This window comes from Acipenser ruthenus, chromosome 3 (genome assembly GCF_902713425.1).
Source record: "Acipenser ruthenus chromosome 3, fAciRut3.2 maternal haplotype, whole genome shotgun sequence".
Classification (NCBI taxonomy): domain Eukaryota; kingdom Metazoa; phylum Chordata; class Actinopteri; order Acipenseriformes; family Acipenseridae; genus Acipenser; species Acipenser ruthenus.
In genome coordinates, this window is record NC_081191.1 from 99960565 (window position 1) to 99976091 (window position 15527).

Below are 15527 nucleotides of genomic sequence, written 5' to 3' on the forward strand. Positions count from 1 at the left end.
ATCCATCAATTTAAAGAATATGCTAGACCACATACAGTTATTTCTCTTTCAAATGATGTTTTTTTTTTTTTTTTTTAAAGGTGGGCCTTCTGTTTTATTTCACCGACCTGACTTTTTAACAAGGTGTGATAACCGGCCCCAAAATGTGACCTGCATAAAAGTTATTCTCAGTAGATAGTAAAAAATAAAATGCCAATCATTTTGGTGGTTGTATGAAAACCAGAAACATGGTTACCTTTTAAGATATAAAACAATGGTTACATTGCTGATTGTTTTTAAATTTAAAAAAGGAAAGAAAATGAAAGCATGTGATATGTCCAACAATTAAGAGTCTAATTTAAAATTATCAAGTTAATCAAGTGCTAAATAAATAATAAATGCAGGTACATTTTATGAAAACTTTATTCATGCTTTTGAGCATTTTAGTCTGTCATGCTTAAAGATGTCTGCAAATAGGCAACAATGCAATAGTACTTTCATTTTCATAAAAAGTTTCATTCGACAGCTTAAGAACTATATCAATTAGTCCTGTTACACAATGCATAATTTCAGGTAACTGAATATATAGGTTTCTATACTCTGCTATATTAACACAATGTAATTAAAATATTTCACTTTCATATTCATATTTTCTACAATCTGAACTGTACAACTATTAACATGTTATTAGACAAAATTTACACTACATTTAATGAGACAAAAACAAAAAAATATATAGGGTAGCTGACCATATTAACTGTAAATTCAAAGTAGAGGGGAACAAAACATGATCTCATCCAAGCACTATTATAAAAACATGTAAATGCAATGGACAGCAATAACTTGAAATGGTCTCTCTCATCAGTCCTTTGGAGGCCTTCTATTCCTTGAAAAAAAAGAGAGTTAAACTACATAGAGGTAACAAAATAATTACAGCACATTTTACCTAATATGTACTGCCATCACTGCATAGATCTTACATGTTGCATTATAAAAGACACACATGTAAAATTAGATTTTTAATGTTTTTTTTTTCTGAATCTATTCCTGAACAAAGTTCACTGATTTCTCTTGGCAGATATCTCATTGCTGCACTTCTGTCGCATCCCTGGTTTTCTACTTCACATGATAAATGAATGGATACGTAAACTTTATTCACTGGAAAAAGAAGCTTCCTCAGGGGTTACTGGGAATGACTGCCACAGCATGGGATTCTGGGAGTTTGAGTTCTTTTAAAACTCCCAGAAGCCCCATGCTTTGGCTGTCCTCAGTGCTGTAACCCATCGTATTCAATGCTATTCATATGATTCACTTCTTAAACACCTTTGCTTTCCTACTAGTGACAGTGGATTGAAAAAACTACAAGCAGCAACTGTAAACATTACATTAATAAATTAAAACATTCACTGATGAAATGCATGTTTACAATGACGTGTCTGTCTTTAACAGAAAACGTAAAACCTACAAAGTAATGACAATAGAAATTAGTGTCACTGGAATATTTTTGTTAGCTCCATGTACTTTAAAACAAACAAATAAAAAAAGAAACTAAAAAGGTAGGTGAAAATGACAGCAGCTCTTTAAATGAAATGAGTTTGAATTGTGATGATAAATGTAATGTTGCTGAAGGTAGTACGAGGGATCGATTCATTGAATAAGGTACACTACTTAATGAAACGATAAAGAAAGGCTCTACAAGTATGATGAAGAATTACAAGAATTACCTTCCCCTCCAAAGTTCTGCTGAGACTCCACAGCTTCAAGTAATAAAGATCTGGGGGGTTGTTTTACCACACCACAAAAAAAGATTATCTGTGCAGTATCAGCCATGAAGCACATTATAAATCTGTTTTAAAGCATTTCAATGCATACTTCATGGAGCATACTTTACTAACCACCTCAACAAGTGCCCTGTGATCATTAACTCCAGTTGCTGGTGGCCATAACTAATGATCTAAATATTCATTTTCAATCTCCATTTTTTTCCACTGCTCATGAAAGGCAGCGTTTACAATCTCTGAAAAATAATTATCGACTGGTGGTTATTCTGGTTAAACCAACCCTCCCTGTGAACAGGGACCTCAAACTGGAGTTGAGATTAAAGCTCCAGTCCTGATTTACAATTCCATCTCTGTGCTGCAGTGTTATCAACCACTGATATAATCAAATTGCTTTTTTGAAAATAGCCATCATTATTACTGAAACTAAACCAGGGTACACACAAACCACACTAAAATACTACTAGAGAAGGGCCACTCAACTTGTTTATAGACCATGATGTCTCTCCCTGTATGAAAAACTTGGCCCCATACAGTTTAAACAGACAGATTACTAAAACAGAATTAATCAGGTTGTATATATATATATATATATATATATATATATATATATATATATATATATATAAAATCTCTAAGTCTACAACCTTTTAACAAAATGAGATTAAGCCCACAAATGTTTTTAACGTCAAGCTTGATTCAAGTGTTAACATTTCCTTATAATATTAACAATATAACAAAGAACTACAGTAAATAATCTTTTAGTGAACCGTTAAATAACCCTTTGTTCAAAATAGAGATCTGAACCACTTTGACTTGCCTGTGTTTCATATCTGTTCATTTCACTGCAAGTCTGTATTGAACATGGAATAGCTTGACTGGAGAAAGACTATGGATAAAGATAGAGGTGTGTGTCAGACTCATTCTGTGGTGAGATAGTGGAATATAGGAAAGAAGTTACAGTTATTAAAGTCTTTCATAATTAAATAAATTATCAATGCCTTAAACAGCCTCTGCTATTAAAACAAAAGCATGCTTTGAACAGATTATGTTTTTCAAAAAAAGAGTACATGTGCAATCAAACTATTAACCGGTACTGTACTGTACATGGTCAGTGCATTCCTTCCAATAATTATTAGAGGCAGTATTTTAAATGCTAACAATAAAGCTTTACAAAAATCTAAGGAAATGAAAAATGAAAACCTTGCTTGATTCTAGAGAATTAAGAGTACATTCCTTTTTTTTCTCTTTTCTGAATGACTGGATTAATTTCAAGTATCAGTAGTTGCTATAGGTGTCCACTTATCTCTAGCAGTGTCATCACTGTAGTGCAGAAGCCAGGTGTATAGAACATGTGAGAGACAGCAATGCTAACAAATGAACAATGAGTTCCGAATTCAAGAGCCGTCTGTCACCATGGAATCTTGTAAAAGGTGAATGTTCACTTCATTTTTCTAGGGGGGAAAAAAACAAATGAAATGATCTCTTCATTAAACCTTCAAGCACTGTCAAACGTGTGAGCGAACATATTCCACTTGTTCTACATGCACTAATATATAAGTAACTTACTGGTAACCACTGTAAGGAACTAAGCATTGGAGTTATCTGTAACATATCTTTCAAAGTTGTAGGGGTCAAATTGTATAACAGAAACAATCCTTGCCTGTAGACGCATGTATATATATATTCAATTTTGGGATCACTCTTATTAAAGTCCATGTCATATGATCCGGTTGACAGTACTGTGCACAGTACTCCAAACGAGATTGAAGAGTTCTGTTGCATTTTTGTTCCTCATGCAGATTAAGTGAAACAGAGTCCTTAATCCTCTCTGCCACTGCCTCTGATACGTCAGTGATTTTACTATGCTTATTGTATATATTGTCACAAAATATTATTTGTATTTGAACAGTAATATGATCTGAACCTTGCCAACTCTATAAGGAAACTTTTTTCAATGAATTACCTTCGCCTTCTCTGAAGATAAAGACGCACCAACCACTGAGCCACAAAGGGCCAAATAAGTGCCAAGGCCAGAGTGCCAGGAGAGATGTCAAAAGGCCACCAGGAGGGTTTCTAAAATAACAAATAGATGTGTTTAAAGCCAACTCAATAATATGACAATGCAAAGTACCTTCCTAACGGGGTGTGTTTGTTCTTTACTTGGATAAATTCCCAGTAGGAAGTTAGCAATCACTTTCTAACAGGTCTGGCTCACACAAATCCATATCCTGCACATGCACATACATAAGCATACTATTTATTAGAAGATGCGTTTTACTGCAAAAACACATGTTATTAACACTAGAAATGAAGATGTTTTCATCCACTTTACTTACTTCACCTAAAGTAAATCAAACAAGAGGAGGCTTTATTTTTTTTTTTACTTCTACATGGTTTATCGGGAACAATATATCAATTTCTGTAAAGAAGAGAGCCCAGCGCTATTGACACCTCTAATCGGTCCATCACCTGACTGTTACTTGTTATGTATTTACAGGGAGACATCATCCGAAGTATTTGTATTTATTAATACTTTAGAATGTAGAATGTCCAATTACGCTCCGTTACCACAGCAACCCCCCATGCTCAGGACTGTTTCTTTATGCCTAGGAGCCGGTAATATCTCGTACTGCTGATAAACAAACTAGTTCAGTACATGTAATGGGTGCTATGGGGGAAATGGGTGAAAGTGCTATGCATCCTTCTCTCTCTCTCTCTCTGAATGTGAAAGCAGAGGGTGGGGGGTACAGAATGTATCTATTGTGGCCTGGGGTGGGGTTTTGGGTAACGTATGTGTTTTACAATGTTAAACTCGGCACAGTTGGACAATGCAGGAGATGGGCTGACATCAAATGGGAAGTATTGCAAAGTATTATTAACCTATTATCTGTTACTCTGTATCAGGGCTAATTCAGCGCAATTAATTGACTCCCTAACTCTCCTTTACTAGGTGAGCGCTAGATCAGCTTAAACAAAATGAGATGCATTGTCCAAAACGGGGTCATGAGTGAAAAATCAGAAAATGATTAAACAGAACCAACGAGTGAACCAGTGAAATCCTACCTTGTTTACAGAAGATGGATAACTTGGTTGCAAGGTTAAGGATCTAGCCTGCAAAGCAAATACCAAAAGAATAATATGAAAACTATGGAACGGAATTAAATCTAGAACTATTAATAAAAGCAGCACTGCCAATTCCTCAATTTAAGTAATCTTGTTGCCACTGTGAGAAGCTCATTTCAACAGAAAACTGCTAATTGCAATGATGTGTTTGAATTGATTTAAAAACAGGAACTGGAATTGAAAACCAGGAATTGAGCCTGACCCTGAACCAGGCCTGAAGGATCTCTCACCTGGGTCTGTGCCTCCAGGGTGTGCAGTCTCTGCAGGACACTCTTCATGTCCTCCTGCAGTCTCGTGAGGACTGCAGCGATCTGTTCATTGAGACTGCCCCTCGCTAGGTCCTCCGTCCCCCACCGATCCCCATCTCCCCCACTGCCCAGCTGCACTCCCTGGACACCTCCGCCCGTTGCCTGCGTCCTGGAGCCTATGGCAGCACAGTTAGAGGCACGTCAGATACTGTGAGCTGAACGGAACAAGCATGCTAGCAATACACCTCCCCGCCACGGCTGGAAATGCTAAATCAGAGCTGCCAATACCTTGAACTACATCAGGGAGGGAAATAAGACTCCCATTGCATAGCAGTTTGAGCCATTCCTGGTTTTATTAGGAGTATAAAGACACACTTGAGCTTCTTACCTATGCACAGTGGCTAATCAAACTTGCAGTAAAATCCAGAATTCTATGCAATAGAAGTCTTATTTCCACCCCTGAATGTTTTATGAATAAAACTGTTACAATACAGTACTCATAACATAACATTAAAACATGTGATAATAAAAACCCTCCACAATGAATTAGTCATGTGTGCATATTTGTTTTGAAACACGTGTGCCTTTAACGCTTTTAAATTCACGACAAAGATAAAAAAATCTAGAATCTTTCAGGACTTTCTTGGTGAATAAGTAAGTAAATAAATAACTTGGCTTTCTTATACCCCTCCCTTGCTGGAGTCCTGAGTATCCTGTCTTTTCCAGTCTCTCTTTCTGTGTCCCGCTTCCACTGGGCTTCCCATCCTCCCCTCCACGCTTCACTCCCTCTGCTCCACCCTGCAAGCTCCCGGCTGCGCGGCTCTCATCCACGCTCCACAACTGCACTGGTTCAGGGAGGTCCATCCTGGGTGACAACTGGCTGTGGTTCACTTCCTGGAACTCCAGCGAGTGGTTTAGGAATACTTCAGAGCTCTATAAAACAAGTGTGAGTGAGTCATTCCACAGCTGGGAATACATTATTCTTATGGATGCTAAATGCTGTCATTTATTTATTTATTTAATTTATACATGTTATGTTCTGCCTGTTTCAAAGAAATTGTTCATTTGTTTCCTTCTGTTATTCAAGTAAGGTGGCCACTACCTCCTCTTGGACAAGCTGCTCCATAGAATCACAGTAGACCTCGCTGTCTGAGTCGCTTGTTAAGTGGTGCAGACTGGAAACATCTTCGCTGTGCTCTGTGAGAGGAGAAATGGAATAGGACATTACACAGAACAGGAGATACGCTTCTAGAAAACCATCTACTTACACCTTTTAGCTCTTTCAGAGCTCCATTAAGTTATCAGAGTGAAATGTTCTGTACAGAACAAATCTTTGCAGCTGAGTGCTCTCCATAATGAAGAGTGACAAAATGTCTGAGTCAAAGTATATGGCACCGCTGTACAGTATACTTATCAACAGTACAAGCCAATAATGGGTTGGAAAATTGGTCTAAAAATCTTTGTGGGCGGAGGCTTCAGATTTCAAGAATAAAACTAGCTGCTGCAAAAAACTGGCCACTCAGATCAGAGCCTTTTTTATAGTAAATTGACAAGTTGCAGGTTGTTTTGTGAAAATCTACGCAAGTTATTACGGTAAAGTAGGCAGTGGTAATGGACTACACAGTGGAAAAAAAAAGCATTTAACAACACTTCCTTGCAGCACTTTCTGTATAAACATGTTCTGTGAGTGGCTGGTCTTCCTCCGCATGTAGAATTCACCGAAACCTACATTTAAAAAGCATTGAAAAAATATACCGAGCATCGAAAGAAAGTTATCACTATAACACATTTATTTTCGAAAAAAAAACAAAAAACAAAAAGGTATATAAAGATGGACATTGACAAAATGTTTTTGGTTTCTTTTTAATCACACGATCATTCATCCTTGACCATGACACGCTTGAGTGACTATGACTAAAGCAGATGCATCACCTAATTAGTGAGACAGTTGATTGGACACTGAATATTGAGTGATTTCAGCTGTTGAATTACAAGCTTGAATAAAAGCAATAAAGAAAATCACAGAAAAAAACAATATGCCACGTTTGTCAAGAGAGCAGCACCTTCGTGCATTCGGCATGTTGGAGGCTGGACTAGGGCAGCGTGCTGTGGCTCGCCGTCTTGGGTGCTCACAGCCCACAATTTCAAACCTGGCGAGACGGTATAACCAGACACACTCCGTCAAGGACAGGCCACGAACTGGGAGACCAAGAGTCACAACACCTGCCCAAGATCGACGGATCATTTTGCAGCTTCTTCGTGAAGTAAATTGTTAATCAGCACAATAAAAAGTCACTGCACCTGTTCTAAAACAGATTTTTCGATCACATCTAGTGAATTTTATCCAAATATAAGTGATAAGTTTCATTTGATGCTCAAATATAAGTGATAAGTTTCTTTTGATGCTCAGTATACATTGAAGTTTTTTATGAAAAGCAAATAGAGGAAATTAAAAGGTAAGTAACATTGTCCTTCATCCACTATACCAAACATGCTTTCAAGCCGAACTAAAATTATGTTACGGTACTGGTAACTTCAATATCTACATCTACTGCAGTAAATCATAATATTACAGTACTCTACCAGTGACGTGACTGTTGACATCTGACAGTTCAGGAGATTCCAGGGTCTGGCTCTTTTGGTTCAGTTTCTCTTCCGAGTTGTTCCCGTTCAACACTGACCTGTTGCTAGGAGACCCATTCACTACAGAGGGGTGCTGGTTCTCTGCATTGCCGTTAGCTAGAGGGATTTTCTCCTTTGCTGCAGAGTCTTCTATCATGAGCTTTAGATCCGTTACGCTGTCTTCTGAAACAGTTTTAAAAGTACACATTACAACGACATACGCATTTCATAACAAAATGATCATTCCCAGCTCGAATCACAAATGTTGTCTAGTTAAAATGTTTGATTGCAACATAAAAGGCCACACTGCATGTCTACCCCCCCCCCCCCCCACCCCCACCTCCACCCCCACCCCCACCCCCACCCCCAGCTGTAAACAGGCTCCTATCGGGCCTTCCGTGAAAATAGCAAGTTTGTTTGTTACAAGTCACTGATATCACACAAATGGCAAGCCCAAGACTGTACTGTGCAGAACTGTGATCATCAAAAAGCATTGGGCTTGCCAGTCATCTGATGTCTTTGTCCAATGTAACAGATTTCATTTTCATTGAATTCCCACACAATATTATGACACGCAGAATCTATCTATCAGTCACTTTCATCGGATTCCAAATCCCGTTATCCTGCAATAACTGGACACAGTACAATGTTTTTTTTATATTTTTTATTTAGAGTGCCCAATTATTTTACCCCTGAAATTTCTCCCCAATTTAGAGTGTCCAATAATAGCATAATAGCTATAAGTGGGTAAGGCACATTGGGTAAACCATATAGAATGACCTGTGGCCTCAGATTTTATCCACTCAGAAGACTTATCTCTCTGTTTACTCAATATACTCTGTAGTGATTGCTTATTTGTTCATGTATAAATCAGAAGTTAAAAAATAATAATATAAAATACTGTATTAGGAATACTGTTTACAATGTAAAAGCTAGGACTAAGTAAAATACCAGATGATCTGTATTAAAAGATTACAATGCTGTCTGGTTAAGGTCACATATGCCTAGTAATATTCAAATAGTCTGTGTCTCGTTCTTCGTTATGTACTTTTCAGTAGCTTATGAAATTAGAATATTTTTTCAGTTAATGTACGCATATCTTAAACTGGAAACAAAACTTGTTACAGGTTATACCTAAAAACAGCAGTGTGGATTAAAGTAAGATTAGTGCAGAATGAAAAAGGATTACGAAAGTGAACCGGTTTTGAATGGTAATATGTACTGTACTCTATTTTTACTATTGCAAATTGAATGCACAGCAGTGTCAGTTTATTGAGATGGGGAAAGTGGTTTGGAGGAAAAGCATGCACAAAGATTGGCTGTTCTTCTCCACTCATAAACCACCCCCAATCTGCATATTGTGTATGTCCCTGAACTGCCCTGCTATTTTTTAATGTTAATCAACTTTGACGAAGTTAACACTGGGAAGTCTGAGGGACCTTAAGAGTGTGAGGTTTCAGAACCACATTGCAGAGAAATCAGTTACCTTCACTTGTCCTCCCCTGCTTACCTTTCTCAGACTCCTCCTTCTCTTCATCTTCATCTTCCTCCTCCTCCTCGTCCTCCTCGTTATCACTCTCGGACTCTGGTCCGCTGTCACTGCCCTCCTGTATGCCATTCAATTCCTTGAGGTTTGGGGTTGATGTAAGCATATTTCCAATGCCTGAGGATAAAACAGTAAATACAAAATCAGAGCTATTGGTATCATGTAAAAAGCAGAACCCCACAATTTATGAACATGAAAAACCAGGATCTACATCAACTGTTCAGTACAAGCATGTAAAAATGTGAACAAGTAGGACATAGATATGAACAAACTGGTTCCCATCTATCTATCTATCTATCTATATTTTTGGTTTTAAATTTGAGGTTTGATACTCTACTCTGTTTTATCACAATGCTTAAGTAATGTAGGTATTACATGTCAGTATGTATGTATGGACATGCATCTCTCTAATTCCTAGATTCTGATACTCTCAACAACCTGTTTTAAAGAATGTTCTAACTAAGTTGGATAAACTGTTTTCTCTATTTATGTATAATTCTAAAGTGCGACCCGTCTGTACGTACAAACAGGCTCCTCCACTAAATATTTATGCTGAGGGGATCTACTGGCTTATGAAAATCTTCCATTCATCTCACTCATATGTCTAAAAAAAAAATCCACCTCTGCCACTTTGACACATTTATGAAAAAAACACTGACATACAGTACACTGCACAGCCATACACTTGCCTTCCAGTGACCGAGCAAACTTCTCCAATCGGACTGACCAGTGTTAGCACAAAACAAAAGTAAAAAACAAATCATGTTAACATTGAAACATCTGTCAAATGCACAAATAAGTGTGTTAGGTAATCACGCAATGTTCACCAGAATATAGGAGCAGAGCAGCTCAGATCTGTCAATCACCTGAAGATAGATCAGACACGCTGTGGATTTTCTTGTTGTCTTCAATGATTTCGTAGAACGGTCCCAGTACATGAAGCAGCTCCTCCACTTTCTCTGTCATTGGCATGGTCTCAATAATCTTCAATTACAAAAGACAAATGCTTGTGAAAAACAAAAACTAAAAACAAAACCAGGGATCTACACCACAAACACTTGGACTCGGGTAGAGATTCCAGGGGATGAAGGTGTTACTGGGAAAAATCAGGGTCAATATGAATAGCAGGCTGTGTGGTCCGGTGGTTAAAGAAAAGGGCTTGTAACCAGGAGGTCCCCAGTTCAAATCCCAGCTCAGCCACTGACTCACTGTGTGACCCTGAGCAAGTCACTTAACCTCCTTGTGCTCCGTCTTTCAGGTGAGATGTTGTTGTAAGTGACTGCAGCTGGTGCATTGTTCACACACCCTAGTTTCTGTAAGTCGCCTTGGATAAAGGCGTCTGCTAAATAAACAAATAATAATAAATAATATTACAGATACAGCAGCAATGTCAATTCTGGGCCGTAGGTGGTGCAGTGGTACAGCCACAAACTGTGAGCTAGCACTCCATTTACTTAAACCATCAAGGACAGCTTTGATAGAACTTTCCTTTGGAACTACACTAACCATGAGAACTCAGTGGGTGCAGACCGGTTTGCCCCTTATTATCGTACACTTGAAAGACACGTAGAAAGCAATTCCCAAAGGATGACCGACTATGAATCGCTTGTATAAAATGGCAATGTGGAAGGTTTCAGTGAATTACATATGCGGTGGAAGACAAACCACACACAGATCGTTATGTGTTTCATACAGACACAGTGCAGCAAGGAAGTGCTGTTAAAGACAACTGTTATACATTTACCTTTTTCATTTCTTCAACATAGGCAATCATTGCTTCCTCCCGGGACATATCCCCCAGGCCATTCCAAGCGTCCCTAGGATTAATACAAATATGACACCAATCAGTTTTTTAATCTGTATTTTTCAAGAATAATTCGGGGTTACAGTAAAAGATAATCATGAAACAAAAGAATATGTGTGAGCCAATCATTATTATTGTATGGACTGTTGTTGGCTTCCCTAACAACATACTACAACAGATTCAATAATACCAAACTTTATTTTATTCGCATAGCTAACTTTTAACTATACTGTATACATTTTTTATTTATTTATTTACAAAAAAAAAAAAAAAAAAAATCAATTTTGACTTTTGAAGCACTTGGCTCTTGCTGACATTATCTCAGAATACAGCAGCAATTAGTACTTATCAGTAATGTACAAATACAAACAGCACTGAAAAATATTCAAGTTCAAAATGCAGGGGGGTCATTCCATGACAAATCACCCTAAAGAAGTTGGATTTTAAACCTTACCGTCTCTAATTTACACCAAACCTGTTTCTTAGGGTTGTTTCAGGAAAACAAGCTCACGTTTACATTTTTAGACTGATCAGGTAAAGGGGTCAAAAGTTAGAGGTCAAATGTGGCTGATGGATACTCCCCCTTAACGTTAACCAACCTTTTACTCAAAAACGGTCTGTGCTACAGACTTGTGGGAGGTGTCATTCTATTGGAAATGAAATTGCAAATCCAAAAAATACATTTCAAAGAAAACATAAGGAAGTTACACCTTAATAAAGTTTTTGAACTTTGACCTTGGTGTGAAACCCCAAAAACAAAAATCTCATAAAATGACCAAGAAAACGTCGAGGTCGTCTGTGGAAAATTTTAGGAGGTAATATTTTTGGTTTGCTTTGAAAAAATCAAAACCTAACTTGCCCTCCCCATTTCTTAAAAACCTGAATAATCTTCAGGTAACAAACTGTATGTGAATCACATGACATGAGTAAATGAATAACACAGCATTAGTTGGGAAAAAAGTCAGCACCTTTTATTCCAGGAGAACAATTACTTTCATGTGACATGCAGATGTTACTAGCACTGCTATCATAGTAATGAAGTAAAGTATGGAAGATGTTAATCGAGGTTTTGCACTCAATTCAGAACTTCCCATTGATGTGGAGTATAACAGGTGACAGGAATTCTTTCAATCCAAACTCCTCCCCACCTGAGGAAAAACCTTCCCACCTGAGGAAAATTCATTACTTCAGTGATGGTTGTGCTGCCCAGTACAAACACCGATTCAATTTCATAAATATCTGCCACCATAAACTGGACTTCAACTTGGATGCAGAATGTAATTGTTTTGCAACTCTACGTGGCAAAGGCCCTTGTGATGGTATTGGGGGAACAGTCAAGTGAAAGACTGCAAAAACGAGCTTGCAGCGTCCCACTGACGGCCAGATTGTAACCCCTGAAGACATGTATTCATTCTACATGACTACCTTCGACAGCATAACCTTCATCTTTGTATCCAGAAAAGACATCATGGCCAGTGCTGAAAACTTAAAGTCTGCATTAGCCATAAAGGGCACGAAACACCTGCATAGACACATCCCAATTTCTCAGACTCAGCTTCAAGTCTCTTCCCTCTCCATAAGTGAATCAGAAACTAGATCTCCTGGGATGGATCTAATGAATCCAAAGCTGAGGAAGAATATGCAGTTTTATATCGGTGGCAGTTTTGTTTCTGTCATCGATGAAGATATGTATTGGATGGGTATGACTGAAAATGTTTGAGGAATTTGGGATCTTTTATATCCAATTCATGCATCCTGGTGGAAATCACAGCAGTATTGCTGGCCAGCGAAGGATGAAAAATGCTGGGTACCCCATGGCAACATTCTTTGCAGTGTTATATGCCCTACACACTTTGTCTTCTCAAGAGGCTACAAGTTTCAGAATCAAGCTCTCAAAAAGACTTAGACACTGTGGAGGGAGAGAGAAATGGGCAGGGGGTGCAGAGGGTTAGGTTTTGATTTTTTCAAAGCAAACCAAAAACAGTACCTTCCTGAAATTTTGCACAGACAAAGCTGAGACCATGACCTTTTCTTGGTAATTTTATTATTATTATTATTATTATTATTATTATTATTATTATTTTGGGGGGGTTCACCCCAAGGTCAAAGGACTAAAACTTTGCCTTAGTGTAACTTCCTTTTGTTTTCTTTTAATTTTATGTTTTGGATTTGCCATGCGATTTCCAATAAAATGACACCTCCCACAAGTCTGTAGCACACAAACCGTTTTGGAATAAAAGGTTGACCCCCTTTACCTGATTAGTCTAAAAATGTAAATGTGAGCTTGTTTGCCTGAAACAACCCCAGACCCAGGTCTGGTGTAAATCGGTGATGGTCGGGTGTAACCTGCTGGGTGATTTGTCATGGAATGACCCAGGGATTCTTACCAAAATAAATCAGTGTCAGGTATAAAACACTGTGTTGTATGGAGTTTCCTCTCCTCTATTTCTACAGCCTCTTTCTCCATTTACAGAGAAAGCACCTCAAGGCTTTGTATGATAGACAGCTTATACAACCTGGACCACACACCAAGCTTCAGTCTCTAAGCAAGGGACCCTCGCAGCCAGCAAAAACTGAGGAAACCATCTGCAAGTAAGCTTTGAGTCTGAACTGGTATCACACCACATTGTAGCAGTGTGAACAATATCACATACCAACAAGACTACTTTTTTTCCCCCTCCCAATCTAAACAAGCTGTTCATCAACGAGTTCTACAGCCCAGCTAATGACTCGTACAAAATGAAGTCACTGTTACCCAGATTGTGACACCCTCAGGAATGTGGAACATTAAGGAATGACCACACTAGGCTTCATTAGAATCTGCTGTTGGGATGTATTTTTTCATTCCCAAATCTAAAGGAAGTTACAAAATCTTAATTGGTATAAGAACACGGCATGACAAAGCTTTTCTAAAACAATGAGAGACCTAACCAGTGCTATCCAGAACACTATTTATTTAAATATAAAAACAATCGTCCTCTTAGCAATATTACCATTTGTATTTGCCTATAGGATCCCAGAAGCCAGGCCTGGGAAGGTTGCAGGGTCCCTGGGTAGCTTGCTTGTAGTAACTGTAAAACTGCAGCATCATTTCATTGGACGGCTGAAATGAACCTTTGAAATAACAGTTTAAAAAAGTTTAACATTAATAAAATGCAATACATTTTGTTGAGATACTCTTTCACAAAACATGCACTACATGTTTATTTACACATTTAAATGCTATGAATCTATTTTTTCTTCTTAAATAAAGCCCAATATCATAACTTTTTCAGATTACAGAAAACATAGTTTTACTACATACGTATTTCAGAAGTATATCAATGTCATTTGTTTTAACTTACAAGGTTATAGGTAATCAACCACATTGCTTTCAGGATTACTGAATTTTACAGCTATATCAAATGGTTTTCAGCCCTGGTCCTCAAATACTCAACCAGTTCTCTTTTTTTTTCTTTTTTTTTAATTTGCATCGAACACCTCGAGTCCAGAGCAATCGCTGTAGCTACACACTGTTGAAGTCTCAAAAGCGGACATTCTGTCTTGTGTTTTGTCCACTGGAAAACAACGTATATTTAAAACAAATATTTAATTACTGGTTGAAACACAAAGTGCTAAATAAAACCGTGCATAACGATAAAAAGTTTAGCAATTTTATTGTTTGTTTTACGGTATCTTCAAAAGAATTGACACGAAATTTGCTATACGTCACGTCACATAAGAGGCAGTGCAAACCATTACAATTTGTCAACATGGTACATATTTATTAAAATGTTATTAAATGCAAATAAACAGAGTGCAAGTGTTGAGGAATTAGTGTCAAAGAAAGAGCAAAATTCCGAAGCAGGCCTGATTTTTTGTTTACCAGAAAACCATTTTAAAATAATACTGCCTAAACGAGAGAGAGAAACTTACCATTTTTTGGTAAACTCTGAATGACTTTGACTGCGGCTTCAAACCTTAGTTCATGGATCGGTTTGTCATCCGCCATTATGCCACAAAACAAAAAAGTGTCAACAGCAACGCTTTTCAGCTAAACCTGGGGATTATAAAACATGAACTGTAGTCTAGTATTACAATACTTCCTACTCTATTTGACAGGCGCTGCTCGAACTTGAAATGTTAATTGTATTGTATTGCATAAGTACAGGCGAATGCATTGATAACTGTTCTGTGTATAAATGCATGATTTCAAAACGTATATTGTTAAGTACCGTTACTGACTGTACACAAACATAAACATTGGACAAAATGTAGTTGCAACATGACATGACTGCGGAATCTCTTAACATTGAGCAGAAATCCATGCCATTTAAAACAGGTTATATACTGTATATGTATCTATCTATCTATATATATATATATATATATATATATATATTATTCAGTTAAAGGAAATGTAATCATTTGTATATTCGTGCTTT

At 37.6% G+C, this 15527-nt stretch overlaps 1 protein-coding gene across 4 annotated transcripts in view; it reads right to left on the reverse strand.

Moving 5' to 3' along the window:
• Positions 1-384: 384 nt before the first annotated feature.
• LOC117394737 (acyl-CoA-binding domain-containing protein 5) overlaps positions 385-15527 on the reverse strand; it is a 15255-nt gene continuing 112 nt past the window's right edge. The window contains exons 2-14 of one of the 4 annotated variants that reach the window (XM_033993242.3): positions 15019-15142; positions 14097-14217; positions 11044-11116; positions 10166-10283; positions 9989-10021; positions 9264-9416; positions 7715-7936; positions 6234-6328; positions 5818-6064; positions 5114-5307; positions 4824-4871; positions 3724-3833; positions 385-3211 (exon numbers count right to left, since the gene is read on the reverse strand). In XM_033993242.3, the coding sequence (XP_033849133.2) occupies positions 3199-3211; positions 3724-3833; positions 4824-4871; positions 5114-5307; positions 5818-6064; positions 6234-6328; positions 7715-7936; positions 9264-9416; positions 9989-10021; positions 10166-10283; positions 11044-11116; positions 14097-14217; positions 15019-15094 (1503 nt within the window). In that variant the 5' untranslated portion in view covers positions 15095-15142 and the 3' untranslated portion in view covers positions 385-3198. Of the gene's footprint in view, positions 3212-3719; positions 3834-4823; positions 4872-5113; positions 5308-5817; positions 6065-6233; positions 6329-7714; positions 7937-9263; positions 9417-9988; positions 10022-10165; positions 10284-11043; positions 11117-14096; positions 14218-14447; positions 14982-15018; positions 15143-15527 lie in introns of those variants that run through there. The other 3 variants (XM_033993245.3, XM_033993243.3, XM_059019778.1) reach the window with 3 other exon arrangements.